The sequence below is a fragment of the Mytilus edulis genome, chromosome 9, assembly GCF_963676685.1.
Source record: "Mytilus edulis chromosome 9, xbMytEdul2.2, whole genome shotgun sequence".
Classification (NCBI taxonomy): domain Eukaryota; kingdom Metazoa; phylum Mollusca; class Bivalvia; order Mytilida; family Mytilidae; genus Mytilus; species Mytilus edulis.
In genome coordinates this window covers 36,561,750-36,580,364 of record NC_092352.1, presented here as the reverse complement: position 1 = coordinate 36,580,364, position 18,615 = coordinate 36,561,750, and the positions used below count along the sequence as shown (strand labels likewise).

The window sequence follows — 18,615 nt, the reverse complement described above, 5'->3', positions numbered from 1 at the left end:
TATTTATTAAAACTGATATATATATTCTAAATATAAATTTTAGATTCACATAAAATTGGATTTTAACAAATTAATGAAAAATATCACATTATATGATTGATTTTTGTGTGCTTTGAAAGAAATAAGTAAAGTAGAATCAACTGTAATAATTTATTAACACTTTAAAACAAAATTTTACAATATCCGGAAACTGGCTGGAAACGACCACGAAACTTTTAATTTGTTAGTCATACCTATATTTGGGAGAAACACGTATTGAAATTGAAAAAAAGACATTCAGTATATTATTGATTTCTTACATGCCATCATATTTGGTACACATTCTAATCTGAAAAGTTCTGAATATACAATAGTAGATTGAAAATCAACCGGAGTACACCAGCGCTAATTTACGGATATCCGGAATTGTAAAACTAAAGTGTGAAAAAAAAATTTGTCATAATCCTCAAAAAATATGTCCTCAGAAACATCAAAAGAACAGAATAATGATGATTTAACAGAACAGGTAACATATCGGTATTCAGAATGGTATTTGTCATTTTATCTGTTTATTCGTCTGTTTATATAGGGGGTCTCATACACCTTATCGCTATTTGTCTGCCATTACTGGATATCACACAGGTTCCCGTAAAATTTTGACGTCACAATACAAAATATCTGACCCCACAATGGAAAAGTGATTGGGGGTCAGCCGGGATTAGCGATAAGGTGTACTGCCTTGGGGGGCAACCGATCTCGGATCCCGCCTACTGTCTTGTCACATTCCTGTTTCCCGCTTACACTATGTGCGTAGGCAATTCTCATTTTATTTGTCATTTCCCGGATCCCGCTAGACCTCATTTCCCATTTTCACGACATAATAATTTGACTTTCACGTTTCACGCTTACAAAAAATCGGCAATCCCGTGTCACACTTAGACCCAAATGAGACCCACTATATACAGCCTATCTAAATTATTATTACTAAACTGCTAAACATGCTAAATAGTATTACGATTTATTCAGGTCTCACATTCAATTGTTATACCTCATTTCTGGAATCAAGTATTTCACCGGAAAAGATCGTTCAGTGTTAAAATGGGAAACGAAGTCTGACAGGACATGGGAAATTACATGCGCATTATGGCAACAAGAATTAAGCTGGATACAGGATTCTCACTAAACAATAACTTGACCGACGGGATCCGGGATACCCCCCAATGAGACCCCTTTAAAAATTTCCAGCACGTTCTTAATCATCCTTCTATATACGGTATAGGGTTGCAAATAGCATGTATAGCATGCATAGAAATTATTTATGTTCTGTAAGTACATAATCTTGATTCCCTTACGATAGAGGAAGGGTGACCATCTTCAATGATATTATAAGTTTTTAATTTCCCAAATATTTTTTAAAGTATAAAATCAAACTTTTTCAATTGTTTACTCAACATGTGCAGTGACAATGCCTACATTTTTGTCACATGGTGATCAATGGTTACGTCACCATGGTCACATGACAGATTCGACTAAAAACTGTAACCCTGAACTGCTGTATTGTCAGTATTGACACAAAGATTGGATACACGCTATAACATATAAAATATGTGCCTTGTTGAATTTGTTGTTGAAAAAATAGTGTAGTTTTGTATTAAAAGCCAGGTACTTCAGTTTCGTATTTATCTGTAGCAGAAATCAAGCATATGTCAAGTGATTATCGACATTAAACTAATCATTGCTATGTATTATGACTAAAAGAGAGGTGAAAGATATCAAATGGGCATTCAAACTCATAAGTTGAAAATAAACTGACAATACCATGGCAAAAAAAGAAAAAGACAAACAACAGTTCACAAAAAAACAACATAGAAAACTAAAGACAGCAATTTAAAAAGACTCAACCAAAAAAGTGGAGTGATCTATTAAATGTGCTCAGCAAACTGTTGGGGCATGCAAATTGGAGTGTACTTTTTAATCATTACTGAGATGTTGTTATTCAAATTATTCATGCCTAGGTGAACCTTGTACAAAGACCTTTTTTTTTTACAGATGCTGCGAGAACCATATAAGTATATATGTCAGATTCCTGGAAAACAAGTTCGTACTAAACTTGCAGCTGTAAGTAGATTTACTACATCAATGCATTTTATATTTGTAAAGTGATTTTTTGCAAACAAGTTATCCAATAAAAAAATGTAAGAAATAAACATTGTCAATGAGTAGAAATAAAACATCAGAAAGACAAACAACACTGAAAAACACAAAAAATTGGAAAGACAACAATTCAAAAAACATGTAGAAACTTGATTTAACACAACTTAAACTGGCAAGATGTTGAACAGTTATATGTTGTCTCACCCTACTAACTTCTTTTCAGCTCACCTGCCTAAAAGAACCAACGTGACCAAAATTACCTATTGTCAATGTTTTAAATTAGAAAAAAAAAAAATAGTGTTATTAAGTTTTCAGTTTTCCAAACAGACATAGAGCTTTTTTTAAAGGTTATTTTGTAGTTTTTAGTTTCAGCTTAATATCAGTACATGGTTGACCATGGCCTACATTTGACCATAAGGGTTGGTCTTCAGGACTCACTGTTGCATTTAAAAGAAAATACAACTGCATACTTCACAAGGGATACAAGCATCAATGGTTGCCCAAAATTGTGAGATTTCATTGTGTAAAGTTATCTTTACCAAATTATCCATATAGATAGAATTAAAAAAAAAAACTTTGGCACTATGAAGTTGTTGGGTAGCAGACTACATGTATTTGTAATCTTGTAATCTGTTTTCAGATATATTTTTTTATTTATTAATCTTCCTTTTTTAGCTCACCTGGCCCAAAGGGCCAAGTGAGCTTTTCTCATCACTTGCAAACGAAGTCGTCATTGTCCGGGGTCGTCTGTTAACTTTTACCAAAATTTTTTCTCTGAAACTACTGGGTCAAATTTAACTAAACGTGGCCATAATCATCATTGGGGTATCTAGTTTTAAAAATGTGTCAATGACCCGGCCAGCCAACCAAGATGGCCGCCATGGCTAAAATTAGAACATGGTGGTAAAATGTAGATTTTGACTTATAACTCTGAAACCAAAGCGTTTAGAGCAAATCTGACATGGGGGTAATATTGTTTATCAAGTCAAGATCTATCTGCCCTGAAATTTTCAGATAAATAGGACATCTGGTTGTTAGGTTGCCGCCCCTGAATTGGTAATTTTATGGAAATTTTGCCGTTTTTGGTTATTATCTTGAACATTATTATAGATAGAGATAAACTTAAAACAGCAATAATGTTCAGCAAAATAAGATCTACTAGTAAGTCAACATGAGCAAAATGGTCAATTTTACAAAATGTTTTTCTCTCTAACTACTGGGCACAATGCATAATACTTTATTAGATAGATATATTTTTAACAGCAAGAGTGTTCAGTAAAGTAATATCTACAAACACATCACCATCACCAAAACACAATTTTATCATGAATCAATCTGTGTCCTTTGTTTAATATGCACATAGACCAAGGTGAGCAACACAGGCTCTTTAGAGCCTCTAGTTATTGATTCTTAAAGCAAGGGTAACAATGGATATAAAATTCATAGATTTTTTGTTTTGTATACCTACTGGTTTTCACTTCTCAGATATGATCACTATGTTTCATTTCATAGAGACACAAATTGGGAATTTTAGCAGTATAAACACCAAATTTTCTAAAGTGCCAAATTGAATTGTTAGGAAAACCAAACGTGAAGGGAGGGGTAGAATAGAAGTATTATAGTAAAAGTTTGAGGCATATAAATGCTGAAAATATGCTGTACAGCCCTATGTTTTGACCTTGGAAAAAAATAGTAGTGCATATGAAATATCCATTCTAGGATATACTTCTTACCAAACATGTCAAAGCAGAACAGTTTTAGTCATAAAAGGAGTTCATATGGGAAATTGCATTGTCTATATTTACAGATGTGCAACCTCTAGTGAGAAGAGTTCACAGTTGTACTTTTGTATTAGGCAATTGAAACATTAATCATTGTTTCATTGGACAGAATGATCAAGGAGCTTGAACTTTCACATAATGAACAGATCAGTGCCTAATTTATTCATTACATGTATTCAAATTTTTTGGTTAAACAAAATGAGAGACAATATCTTTTATTTTAGCTAATATATTAATTAAGAATGTAACCTACAATGTAGTGTAAATCTATCACATTGCATTTTTTTCAGTTTAAATGTTCATGTTGTTTGTTTCAAGTTGCTTTTTCTTTGCCAAAGTTTTTCAAGTATTTCTATTGTGGTTACATATGCATGCATATTTTTGTTATAATTGTAATAACACCTTTTTTGCAGGCATTTAACTGTTGGTTGAATATACCACAAGACAAATTGCTGATAGTTGGAGAAGTTACACAGATGTTACATAATGCAAGTTTATTGTAAGTACAATCTTGATAATAAAAAAAATATTGTCATTCAATATATGGTACTTGGTGATTTTATCTTATGTTTGCCAATGGAAAACAATACAATATTGGTAAGTTAATACTGTAATGGAAACAATGTATTTTTTTATTCTTCATGTTCTTCGGTAAACATTTGTACATTAGATAAGCAGCTGATTTTTTTCAGTTTTATGTTAATGCACTGTTGTATCTCAAAACTACACCATATTATACATAACAAGAATAACTAAAATTACCAAAAATAGTTGACAGTACAGCAATCCTGCCAAACACGACACCCAACTTCATATGTTGTTTTTTTCCCCAAAAATTAAATATACAATATAGTTTGCAAATTATGTGAAATTTTCAATCTATAGAATATACCTCATGACAAAACTGGCTATTGAATGTTATTTCTTTTATTTGTTGTCCATAGGATAGATGACATTGAAGATAATTCCAAACTGAGGAGGGGTATACCAGGTAATACAAGTCATTATAATTTAAAGTTATTGGTCATTTTGATGAATAAAATAAACAAGCACTGTTTTATATGACATTCCTCTGATTACCCGGTACATAAAAATAAGATAAATATTTTGCTATTTTGAAGAAAACAAGATCTTTAATTAAATTAGGACCATTTCGATTAACTGTTAAATATTTTTTTTAAATTAGACTCTTAATTTCAGACATTCCATCTTTATAACACAAAAAGATGGAAATGATGGAAATAAAACAACTTCATTGTAAAAGGTTTGCACATCAAAACTAGATATTGTCTACCTATAGGATGAGACATTTTTTTTCTTTCTTTTGAACAGGCGCATATCAGGGCTAAGTTAGCTAATTTATTGTAACTTTACTCATGCACTTGTCTCAGAATTTTTTTCCCCTATATACTTTAATATAACACAAAGTTCTTAACTTGTATTTTTTTTAAATGTCAGCTGGTCGAAATTTCCGCTGTATGCATATTTATCGGTTGTCAACCCCACTTAAACTTGTTATGTCGTAAATATTAATTGATTTATCTACACAATGGTGTATCACATGCCTACGTTTGTTGTCAGAATCATCCGTAGCAATCCTACCAAAGGATGTCAATCGTAATAATTTCGTAAAGTAAAGAGAGAGTCTAAATGACATTGACGTAATGGGAAAATTTGTGTATAAAAAAAGAAACATGTAACTTATTTGACATACCTCAAATAACACTTGTTAGGTTTTTTTCCATGGTATCTTAAACAATTTTACTAAATGGGTGATAAGTTCTATTCAGACAAAAACTAATTTTGTTCTTAAATATTTTTTATAATTAATCATTTACTGCAAGTTGTGTGATCTTCTGCAGACGTAATAATTACAATTGACATACTTAGGTAGGCCTGCTACTAATGATTCATACAACAAAAGTAGCAGTGTTATACACGGTTGTGTAGAAATATCAATAACAGAATTTCACGACTGGCTGAAATTTAAAAAAAAAATGAATATTAAGGTATATAGGGGAAAAAAATTCTGAGACAAGTGCCTGTGAAACTTTACCCTAATTTAATATAAACACTATAAAAAAAATTATAAATTAAAAAAGTTTTTTAGTTCAATGAGTGTTGCATTATAGATTATCATAACACTACGACATGACAAAGAATCATAATTTAAACTGTATCAATGAATTTTTACATTTACTGAAATAAAGCCAAAAGTACAGATGCCTACATACACTTTCAAGATTTAAAAAATGTATATTGAGAACTTTTTAAAATGATTATTTATCTTTTTCAGTGGCACATTCCATATATGGAGTAGCACATACCATCAATTCTGCAAACTACATCTATTTCTTGGGTCTACAGAAAGTTTTAATGTTAGAACATCCCGAAGCAACCAAAGTATTTACAGGTTTAATATCAGTTCTGTTTGTAGAATTTGTCTATTTATATAGTTTTCACACCTGGTAGATATAATTACCATTTTATGCATTTGTACTTAAAAAATATGTTGAGTTTAAGTGATTTATTAGGTTTAAAGAGATGATTAAGTTTTTAAATGGATAAAAACTCTTTTTATTGGGTTTAAAGAGATGATTAGGTTTTAAATGGATAAAAGCACTATAAACAATAAAAGACAAACAATTAATATTTTGTTATCTCCCTTGAAATGAAAAATTGAATTCAACAATTATGTTTACTCCTTTATAAAGAAATGAGGATTACCAACCAGAGATTATTCAATACATGCAATAGTCTGGTTGCCATTATTTATTTTTTTACTCTTTGACAAATCTTTACAAACTTTATTGTGTTGAAGAGACAATGAATTTAGAAGATAAATCTTTTTTTGGCAATTTGTTGGCTCAATGAATTACAGCTCTGATGTCTTTTGATTTATTTTAAGTAACCCTATGGTAAATAACACTTTTATCTTTCTCTGAAATGATGTTGCTAATCTAAACAAGCTTTTGATTAATTAATGTTTATCTTAAAATTTTTCACCAAAGCTAATTTTTACACCAAAAAAATAATTTGTTTGGTTTGAAAATTTTGTAATCTTGCCCACCTTTGTTTTTTAAGATCAAAAAGAGTTTTCCCATAGGCAGACATTTTTGGGATATAGACAATTGCTGTTCTAACAGTCAACACTTAATTCACATGTCTTTCTGTTGAGAAGCTTGAGCTGAAAACCTTTTTGTGACATGGATGAGCATGCCAGCTTAGTTGTAATTTAATGAAGAAAAAAAAACTAAATCCTAGTTCAATCATTCAGAAATTAAAAAAAGAATTCAAATAAAGCAGATCCCCCCCTTATTTGTTAAATCGAAGGCTGATTGCAAGAAGAAAACAAATATAGAACACTACACCAAACAACACCAATGAATTAAAAAAACCCAATTACATTAACTGAGAACAAAAAGGGCTATTGGATCGACTGTCATTGTATAGAAACACTTTGCTATTATTTCACAAAACTCTTATTATGAAAGAACAGAAACATTTATAAAGACTTGATGAAGACAACTTATGTACTTTGTTTCAGAGCAGTTATTAGAGCTTCACAGAGGACAGGGTATGGATATATATTGGAGGGATTCTGTAGTGTGCCCTACAGAGGAGGAATATAACACTATGGTTATAAGAAGTAAGTCAAATTTAGTTGATAGTATTTTAGAAAATATAAAAATAAGAAGATGTGGTATGATTGCCATTCAGACAACTTATCCCAAGAGACCAAATGCCTCAGAAATAAAAAAAAAAAAATTAGGTCAGTACAGTCTCCATATTGAGCAAAACCTGTACCAAATTGTCAGATATAAAACACCCCAAATGATAATGTAGAACAATCAAACGAGGAAAACTGTGTTTGCATCATCATACTTTACAGTATATAATCTGTTATTAAAGAGACACCAATTTTTTAGGGAAAGATGACACGAATTGCATTTAAAACCCTTGTGCCACTAACTTGATAACTATATTTTCTAAGCCTTGTATTCACCTTTGAGAGATTTACCACCATTATTCAGTGAGGAGGGCATTCTTTAGATCATATCCATGCCCATGTCTAGCAAATGATTAATATTAGATATATGCTCAGAAATTCAAGTTAAGTTACAAAATGAAGTGTATGTGAATATATATTAAACCATAAATGTACAAAAAAAGGTTTGCATGATGTTCATTGTGTATGAATATATCTGTTCTGAAAAAGAAAGTTCAAATTAAACTACAATTATACACAAAGGAAGATAACTTTTATTTTAAAATGTTGTCTTAATGTAGCATTGTTAGTTCACATTGCAAAATCAATGCATTCTAACCCATACAATTCTCACAAGTACTTTATTAAAGATTTTATTTCATTACTTCTGATGTATGCATTTATGTTTTGTTTAGAAATGTTGAAGAATACTAAACTGAACAAAATGATAAACATAATTTGTCAATTTTAGTGACCTTATTCTCGTAAAGTCATAAGAAACCTCAAATAAAAAAAAAATAATGCATATGTTTTTTTATAACTCAATGGATAGTTTTCATTATAAAACTTATGTACATATACTTTTTTCTGAAGAAAATTCTTTAATTTATTCATATTTAGAAGAAGTTTACTATACTTTAATTGCTTCCTTCCAGGAAGCAATTCCCCCCGACATATTTTCCGTATGCAAAGTGACCTCAGTCTGACCCATCTCGTAAAAATCTGGTGATCACAATACGCATGGATGTCCTTAAAATAAACTATTATCTGAATTTACATGTTAAACACGTGCTTAATTTCCATGCTTTTTTGTTGATTTTTTGTCGATTGTTGACAAACAGGTGACAATAGTTAAACTTCGGCTTCAAAACACAAACTTTAATTACCTGCCATATTTTCACAACAACACTGACCGATTAAAAAAAACCAACAATTAAACGAAATTTACACGAAAAAAAATGATAAATTTGTGCACAGAAGACTAAGTTTATGATTTTTGTATGCACTGGTTCAAGAATTGGAAGAACATTATTTTTCACCGGTCACTCATTTCTTATGACTTTAATATTCTTGAACAGTGATGAGATTAAGTTTTCAGAAAATCAAGGTCATTTTCACTTTTTTACTTTAAATTTGTTCAGTTCACTCATTCTGACATATTTAATCTTCAAATCAAATTAATAATGATGTATTGAATTAATTAAAATTTGGAGTATTTATTTCAGAAACCGGTGGTTTATTTGGACTAGCTGTAAGATTAATGCAGTTATTTAGTGAATGCAAAAGGTATGTGTAGTGCAAAGTATATTTACTTTAAAAAAAAAAGGAGATCTGGACCAAACTATTAATATGCCCGATGCCTCAATATCTGTGTGAGCTTCCCGTCTGGACCAAACTATTAATGTGCCCGATGCCTCAATATCTGTGTGAGCGTCCCGTCTGGACCAAACTATTAATGTGCCCAATGCCTCAATATCTGTGGGAGCTTCCCGTCTGGACCAAAACATTATAAATCTTATTTTACATGCATTATTTTCTTGTACTGAAGTTGAATCCCAAATCGAAAGTAGAGGCCATCTGAACTATCACTTCACTGTTAAGTTATTTTAAGGTTACTATGACCTATATTTTATATTTCTGCATAAGTTAAATATACAACACAAACTCTAAGGAGCTTCTAACTGAATATACAAACATATACAGAACATAAAATCTGTTTTAAGATATATGAAACAACCTGTATTACAAAGATGCATCTCACACACATAACATGCAAAAAAAATTTAACAACAAATTTAGAATGAAGTAAAACATTGTTTACCTGTATAAAAGTTTAGAATTTAGACTGACCCAGAGAAATCATTTTGTGCTTTTGAAGTTCTAATATTTAAAGTTTTGATGATGATAATAAAGCAGTTCAGAAATTTGAGGTATGGGTCAGAAAGACCCTAAAAATGTGTTTCCTACAAAACATGTGATGTTTAATTCTAATCTGCCTTCTAAAATTACATATATTTGTAAACATGGTGATCTATACGGAACAGATTAACCCCCTGAATGTTTAAATTGTACTGGTCAGGGGTGAATTCCAAAATTTTTCAAGGGCGTCACCAAACAAACTTTCTAAATATTTCATTTTTTCTTAACACATGTAATTTGTTTACGAAATTGATTCCAATCTCATTTTCTTTGATTACCATGTTTTTATTTGTACATAAAATGATCATCATGTTTGTATGATGTCTGTGAGCAAAAGTGTAAAAAATCATAGCAAGATCTAAGTGTAAATCATACAGTACTAATCCATTTAGTCATTCCTGGCCATTTAGTCTTAATTACATGTATGTATCTATCAAAGTTTTAAGAAAAGGGGCAAAATTTAAAAAAAACATGTAAAAAAAAATATTTCAAAGAGATTTCTTAAGAGTTGGTATATGATTTAGGATGTTAATTATAATCAGAATGAATGATAACATGGAAAAAATATTTGTATTTTGGCATCACAATAGCAAAAAAAATAATGTTTTTGAACTTTTGGAAATAATGTTTAAACATTTGAAATATAAATATCTAAAATTGGAGAATGAAGAAAATTGATAATTGTCGCTTCATTTTCACACCTCAACATCAAAGGAACTGAAATAGTAATTAATGGTCATGATTTATTGTATAGAGATACATGTCAAGGTACATGTTTATTGCCTCAAGGTAAATTGTTTGTATTGGAAATAGAACGACAAGCATATAATTAGTGAAAGACTTATTGGTGAATTAATCAAAATTTAAATTAAACTCTATAGTGTCAAGTTTTTGCGCCGTCTTCCTCGATTGCCAACATTTTATATGGTACCTATTCCTTGAATGCCAACAAAAATATTTCAATAGATGTTTATATAATAACAATAGGTGTTTTTACAAGTATTTAACTCTTAAAAACAATAAGTGAACTTGAAAGAATTGCAAAATTTTATCACTTTTTCATATGAAAATTGTAGATTTTAAGGTTAGAATTAATATAGAGACCTGTGAAAGGGGACAAAGTCTATGATTTTTTTTTATTCAAACATATCTTAATTTCAAAACGGAATTACCGTATTGTTTCCGATTTTGGTTCTGTTGTTAGGGATTTTAGTTGTGACGTTATTTAAGTTATGACGTCATATGCAATGTAAACAAAGAAACGCTATCATTAGGTAACGTTTTTTCATATCAAGGAATTATTAAAAATGAAATTAATATTGCGTTCCTTCGTATTTTATACTAGACTGATAAATATATATTTTACTCAAAATTTCATGCAAACAAGACCGGAAAAAGGAAATATATTGTAGATTTCTGCGCAGATGTGGGAATTCAAAACATGACATAAAAAAATTAAATGATTAGTACAATGAAGATTTTTTTTTTTTTAATGAATTTTCTACTGTTATTGGGGACTTCATCCTCATATTATGAATTTAAAATAAAAATTAAAAAAATTAAAAAAACTAAAACTTTTTATTTAAAAAGAAGATGTATTGGCAATGGAAATGTTTATCAACATAAGACATAGCATGTATAAGAAAATTTACAGTTATACAAAAAAAATACAATTATTTCAAACTAGAAAAAGGACATAAGAGATTTATTTAATTCTATATCACTTTAAATTATATAGTTAATATGAACAATATGAAGATTTAAATAGAACTATTGATTAAACTTTAAAAAAATTCATCAGAAATGATAAAGTAAAGTTGATAACTTCCCAGATGGAAACTACAAAGTTTCAAGAAAATCCATAAAATAGGGTATGAGTTGCAAATATAATAAACACCTCAACACTATTATTTTATGAATTACTTGCAATAAAAAGATCATAATATTATTACCAAACAAAATATCCTGAACAAACTTATCAAAATAAAACGTAGTAATATAACATGTGATACAAAGTTTAAAGAAATTCCATGAAGCTATATGGTAGTAAATTACAGCATACACAACTATAGAAATATAGTTAAAAAAAAAAATAAAAGTCAAAAGAGGCTATTGTAGAATTTGTGCAAACTGGAATTTCTCTCAATATGCTCATGTTGACTTTGCGATGCAACACTTTTCCAAGTTTCATTTTACAATAATCCATATTTGTTCAAGCAGTTACAGCAACAAATGATTTTCAACAACTTGACAAACAGGAATTAGATTAATTAGCACCCGGTAATTTACCTCTCTGTTTAATTATGATTGTTTTGATAAGCATGCATTTTTGTTGTGATAACTACTTACACCTATTCCTCGAATGCCAACATAAATTTACAGGTAAATTGTCGTAGATCAAAGGATGTTGGCATTCAAGGAATAAACTGTTTTTGCCAACCTCAGGTGGTGGTGACAACACACAAGGTGTGCCTCTGCTGTTATAAGTTTAAATTTTCTATAAAAATGGTTTAATTTATATATGATATTTTTTTTATTCCAGTGATTTCAAGCCTTTATTAGACTGTATGGGTTTATATTTTCAAATTAGAGATGATTATGCTAATTTGATTTCCAAAGAGGTAAGTCTAAAAGTTTATATTAGATTAGACAACATTATTCAAACATGCAAAAAGTTGGAGGACAACATGTCATAAAACAAGTCCATTTCCTGAAATCTTTACATGTGACAGCAGCAGTGTTGATTTATGAAACCCTTATACTTTAGATGATAGAGAAAGTTATAATTTATAAATTCACTGTTTATTAGCTTTATGAAATCTGTATGTCCTTTTCATTATGAAGTCAGTACCTCAAAATGTACCATCATAAGTCCAGTTTGTATAACTGCTTTTAAAGTATCAGTGTTTAATAGTAGGTCAAGTGATTTTCTCACTTTGTTTCTTGTTTCTTTGTAATATGTTTCTCAGACAATCATTCTTTGACCTTGAATTAAATTCCATAGTTGAATGACTCTTGACAGGTCATTTGTTAATTACTATCTTGATACATCTAGTTTATATTTAAGTTGATTATGAACCGTACATGTTAGTATGTCATGATATTCAGCAATGTAATATGAATACAAAGTATATAATAGTAAAAAAGTAAATATTGGGTGTACATTATGCATACAATGGAGACAGCAGCTCATTAACTTAATAAGACTATCAATGATATCATGAGGTTTACATATTGTCATCAACAATAGACACATGTAAAGTCTTGCATCAAAGTTGAATGCGAGATACATATAGGTTAACAGGAGGGGATTGCATACTAGTTTACATGTCTGTTCACCTGTGCATCTAACTCTGAAAAATATTTCTGTCACTTCTGAACTTCTTGATATATATAGGGTCAGGCTTGAGATTACTTTTCATTTGTGTCAATACTGTTTGACTATGAATTGTTTGACTGAATCTATAGAAAATAGGTATGCTGTTTACAGCTCTTGTTCTCATAGATTATAGCATGTGCATTACCAGTAGTTATTCGATGACATCTGCAGCAGTAAGATCATTTAAGGCAGATAAATTTAATAGCTTTTTTTTATATTTCAGTATGAGGCAAATAAAAGTTACTGTGAAGATTTAACAGAAGGAAAGTTTTCTTTCCCTATAATTCATGCCATCAGAAGCAGTCCCCATGACAATCAAGTACTAAGTATCCTTGCCAGATGTGTTACAATTTCTGCTGATCATCTGAGATAGCACTTATTTATAATATTAGTTTTTTATTCCCCTATTGTTGTGGAGGGGCATAAAGTTTTACCATTGTCAGTCTGTATGTCCATCTGTATGCTGAAATTGGTTTCTGTTCTCTAAATTTTGTTTGCCTCAACCAAATTATAAAACTTATACATAATGCTGATAATGGCAAAACTCAGATCAGGTATTCATTTTGGTAGTGTCAGTTATATAGTTCTTTAGTTGTGTCCCTTTATAACATATGCTAGTGCGGGGGGGGGGGGGGGGGGGGGGGGGGGGGGGGGGGGGATTATCTGTGTCTCATGGACACATTCCCCTTTTATTTAATGTTATTTTAATCATTAAGAAACATTAATTTTTTTGGTGACCAGACCTTGTGTATCATGCATGATGGTCCGAGTACAAAGTTATCGTCCTTTGATTTTCGTGGTCAACGAATATAGTCCTAAGTGTGAACAGTGTGTTACTTGCCAATTTTTTTTATAACCTTTCCAAATTTATTTCTCCATGTTTTATGCCTCATATAGCAAGTAGGGGGTGAAATGACACTAAAAAAATATTAAAGTAAAGTAGTGATTAGGTCCAGCTAAAAAAGGTAAAAAATTAACACTTCCGAAGCTGTCAAAAGATTTCAAGACCCCCTGAACATAAAATTGTCCATATTTTGAGTTAGAGCCGATGAAGTTTTCTATAATTTTGATATAATTTGTCCCAAAAGTAGTACAACACACTGTAAAAATATTATTGAGAAAGCGCAGGTGGGATTTTTTAAATTTTCATTTATTGTCTAAAAGAAATGCACTACGAAATAACTGTGTACTCAGACCTGATATACATCTTTTCATGCTGATGAGAATTTCTTGTTTACAAAATTTGCCATATATGTATTTTTTTTATTCATTGCAAGTTATTTTCTTTGTTACCAAAATGAAAAGATTCAAAATTATGATTGTTATGTATATTTTACATTGGTTGAAAAAAATAATAAATTAAAGCACATTTATCACTTTTATGAGGGGACTTAGTATTTTCAGGAATAGCCCTGAGCATTAACCATGAGTTTTTAATAAAATAGAATGTTAGTACCATATGTGAATAACTAGAAATGCAGGGTATATTTTAATACATGATCTTCCAATTGTGGTTTTCCTGGGGAAAAAATGAAATCTCAAAGCTAATATCTTTATGTCATAATGTCAAATGGTGTGTTTTCCCTAAAATTAACCTAGGTAAACCATAGCAGTTCATTCATAGAATCGAAATTGGAATCTCTTGTATGAGATGGTAAAAAAAGTAATTCAACCAGAAAGATGTCTTTAAGTCTACATACAGTTATCTGTGGGAAACAATTGTCTACATAGATTTATTTATTTTCAATTTCAAAATGGCAGAAAAGGATAAAAAAAAGTGTATATATCTGCATTTAATAGAACATAAACTTCTTAATTGGGTCACTGTACTTTTAAAATTACTTGTTTACCTGTTAAATACGGTTTACAGGAAGGAAATATATGTTTTAATATAATAACATAAATGATATTTTAATATGAAGATGTAAAAGTCTGCATATTTCATTTGTTTAAAAGCATAGATAGCTAATATTTTAAGTAAATTTTACCCTTTTTTATGCCCCACCTACGATAGTAGAGGGGCATTATGTTTTCTGGTCTGTGCGTCCCTCCGTCCGTCTGTCTGTCCGTTCGTTCGTCCGTCCGTCCGTCCATCTGTCCATCCGTTCGTTCGTCCGTCTGTCCGTCCGTCTGTCCCGCTTCAGGTTAAAGTTTTTGGTCAAGGTAGTTTTTGATGAAGTTTAAGTCCAATCGACTTCAAACTTAGTACACATGTCCCCTATGATATGATCTTTCTAATTTTAATGCCAAATTAGAGTTTTTACCCCAATTTCACGGTCCACTGAACATGGAAAATGATAGTGCAAGTGGGGCATTCGTGTACTGAGGACACATTCTTGTTTCTATCACACAATAGTTGATAAATATTCAGAAATGTCTTTCTTGTTAACATTTTCATAACATCCTTAACTGTACAAGGTATTATTAGACAGAGAACTACAGACCACGATGTGAAAAAATACTGTGTGGACTGTTTAGAAAAAATTGGATCTTTTGAATATACAAAGCAGACATTGATTAAACTTGAAGAAAGGTTAGTTAATAGGGAAAAAAGACCAGTGTATTTTATTCACCTTATTTTACTACATCATTATGTTATAGTTGTTCAATTATATGTTTTATCTTATTTGCTTTTGATGTTGACAATTGAAAGTTTGGTGCTCATCAAAATTTTTAAAAGTCCAACTTCAAACAATGTGAAAACAATGTTAATACATGTATTACTCAATTTATTTCACTTGACTGGGCGGAGTTTATCCAGTTCGCTCATAATAAACCAGTCCATCTATAGATAGGTGTTTTAGGATACATTCATCAATGCATTAACCAGTCATTCTTTTGTAAATTCCTTCGAGGTCACTGATAGGCGATTAGAAATCAGTAATAACTGTTACGGCAATCATCGTAATCACACACATTTTCAAATCGACTGTCCTTATGCAAATTAAAACGTAAGCTCCGCCCGATCAGGTGAAATAACATTGGTAATACCATCTTCATGGAAATGGCTTTACTGATTGAAGCAGTATGTTATTGTTATACCTATAACATCCCCATTTTGTAATACTATGTGTGTCTATAGGCTGTCTATTCTGTGATGAGTTGTAATGTGTGAGCACTTTTTGTATCTGTTAGACATACTTCCTGTCTGCTGATATTTTGAAAATTTTAATATCTTGAACCAACTTTAATAATTTTTACACATTTCTTTAGTACTTCTAACCAGTTTGACTTCATAAATGGTCAGCAGCTTGAAAAGTTGTAACATGTGAGCACTTTTAAGATCTTTCATACACCTATTTCCTGTTTAGCTGATACATTGAATTACATGTGGTATAATCTTTTAGTTAGCACAACAACATGTGTATACTGACTGATAAATGGATCTTTCGATGTTTTTTGATGGAATTGTGTGTGCTTTTATTGGAGCTGAAAAGTTAACACAAAAAGTGTTAACAATAATTTCTGTTAACCCATGTGAAATGTTTTAAGTTATCAGCTGAAGCCAAATGATCACGTATCCTTGATATGCACATCTACAGCCAAATTTCAAAATACACTAATTGATTGAGAAAACAAATGAAAAAGTTGCATATGCCTGTGTGGCTTTGATTGACAGACCATGTGATCTAAGGGCTATTCCAGAAAAAAAAATGTATGGGAGGGTTGGAAGGCATATTATATTAATAATACATGGGTGATTGGTATCAGAGCAACTTTTCACACTATAATGCACTATAATTCTCAATTACAATTGTCTGGGTGGCGGGTGCTGACAAAAACTGGCTTCCAACCCCCCAATACATTTTTTTCTGGAATAGCCCTAAGGTAAAAGAAACTTTACTGTTAACTGACTTTTAAGCTTAGTTCTAAAGTACAACATTAGTTATAGTCATTTCTAATTTGAAGCTAATGGGAATGTACAAACCTCGCTTCTTCAACGATGGCTTAATTTTACATTATAGCTTGGTTCTTTGATACTATTACCAATGTCATTTCAACTGATCGGGCGGAGCTTACGTTTTAATTTGCATAATTACAGTCTATTTGTAGATGTGTGTGATAAGGAAGGCTGCCGTTATAATTATAACTGATTTCTAATCACCTATCAGTGTCATAAAAGGAATTTACAAAAGAATGACTGGACACTTCATTGATGAGTTTATCCTAAAGTACATATCTATAGATGGACTGGTTTATTATGAGCGAACCGGTTAAACTCCGCCCAGTCAAGTGAAATAAATCGAGTAATATAAGTGAACAACTTTTTTATACAATTAGGTGCTTAGATGCATCTAGGGGATTATACAACAACCACTATAGAAAGGTTACTTTAACTAACATTTTGTGTAACAGATCTAAGTTAAGATTTATGTTCAATTTCTTATACAAAATGCTGTGCAATCATTCAATCCAATAAACATAGCATCAGGGAATGATCAGTAGACAAATTGTGTCCTTCATCACAGGTTTCTTTGACTTACATTAAGTGTTTAGTGTATCATTCAGTTGAGTAAGTCAGACTTAAAGTCATCAAAATATAGAGATATTTTTAGATTTGATGAATTAGGTTTACAAGTCTTGTAAATAATACTTTCTTAATGATAGGAACATGTGTGTAATGCACTATTTTAAGCTGTTTATTTGAAAATTAAAAGTTGAATTGTAAAAACTATTATAGATTAATTTTCCAAGAAAGAAACTTTAAATTCCATTATGGGGAGGGAGTTTGGCTTATTAAAATTCAATGTAGTGTTTGCAGGTCACATGAGTTTTGAGTGGGAACTGATATTTATGAAGATATTAATGCATCAGATTTTAATTTACTGGTGAATGCAAAGCAGACACGATATCTCCATGCAAATAGATTATTTTATCGTTGAATATAATTTATACATTTATGAGATGTTCTTTCTCAATCCTTTATAGGTCTTATGTATTTCTTTCTTTTTGTTTAGATCCTTAGAATTGATAGAGCAGCATGGAGGAAACCCTATTCTAACAAGTTTATTTAATGAACTCAAGAAAATCTATCGAAATGGTAATTGATGATTGTGACTCATAGGCATATTAATGGCATATTTATGAACAGTGGACCATTCATTATTCGTCTCATTTCATGTACATGTGCAATAAATTTTTTAAATAATGAATTTGATTTTTGTATAGCGACAATATAGTATTAAAGTACTGTAATTGGTTTGTAATTTTTCTCTCCATTCCAAAAGAAAAGAAGACACGACATATACAACTAGACTAAGCAGCACAAACCCCACCAAAAACTGTAAAATGTATTGTAGTTATAACATAAGGAACATATCCGATATCATCTGTGAAACAGTTATTCCATAACGGTCAACCAACTCATGATGTCATCTGTAAAATTTACAAAGGGATGATTTCAAACTCACCAT

At 30.7% G+C, this 18,615-nt stretch overlaps 1 protein-coding gene across 3 annotated transcripts; it reads left to right on the top strand.

The window, feature by feature from the left end:
• Positions 1–178: 178 nt before the first annotated feature.
• On the top strand, positions 179–18,354 carry LOC139488259 (geranylgeranyl pyrophosphate synthase-like). 3 transcript variants are annotated; one of them, XM_071273760.1, is made up of 12 exons: positions 179–505; positions 2,029–2,097; positions 2,500–2,641; positions 4,328–4,413; positions 4,859–4,905; positions 6,211–6,327; positions 7,462–7,563; positions 9,129–9,189; positions 12,365–12,443; positions 13,425–13,527; positions 15,620–15,734; positions 18,160–18,354. In XM_071273760.1, the coding sequence occupies exons 4-12, from the start codon at positions 4,391–4,393 to the stop codon at positions 18,248–18,250; spliced, it is 738 nt and encodes a 245-aa protein (XP_071129861.1). In that variant the 5' UTR covers positions 179–505; positions 2,029–2,097; positions 2,500–2,641; positions 4,328–4,390; the 3' UTR covers positions 18,251–18,354. The 3 variants fall into 3 exon arrangements, with proteins under 3 accessions (XP_071129861.1, XP_071129859.1, XP_071129860.1); XM_071273758.1 differs by lacking the exon at positions 2,500–2,641 and having other exon boundaries at positions 182–505; XM_071273759.1 differs by lacking the exon at positions 2,500–2,641 and having other exon boundaries at positions 203–222.
• The last annotated feature ends 261 nt before the right edge of the window (positions 18,355–18,615 follow it).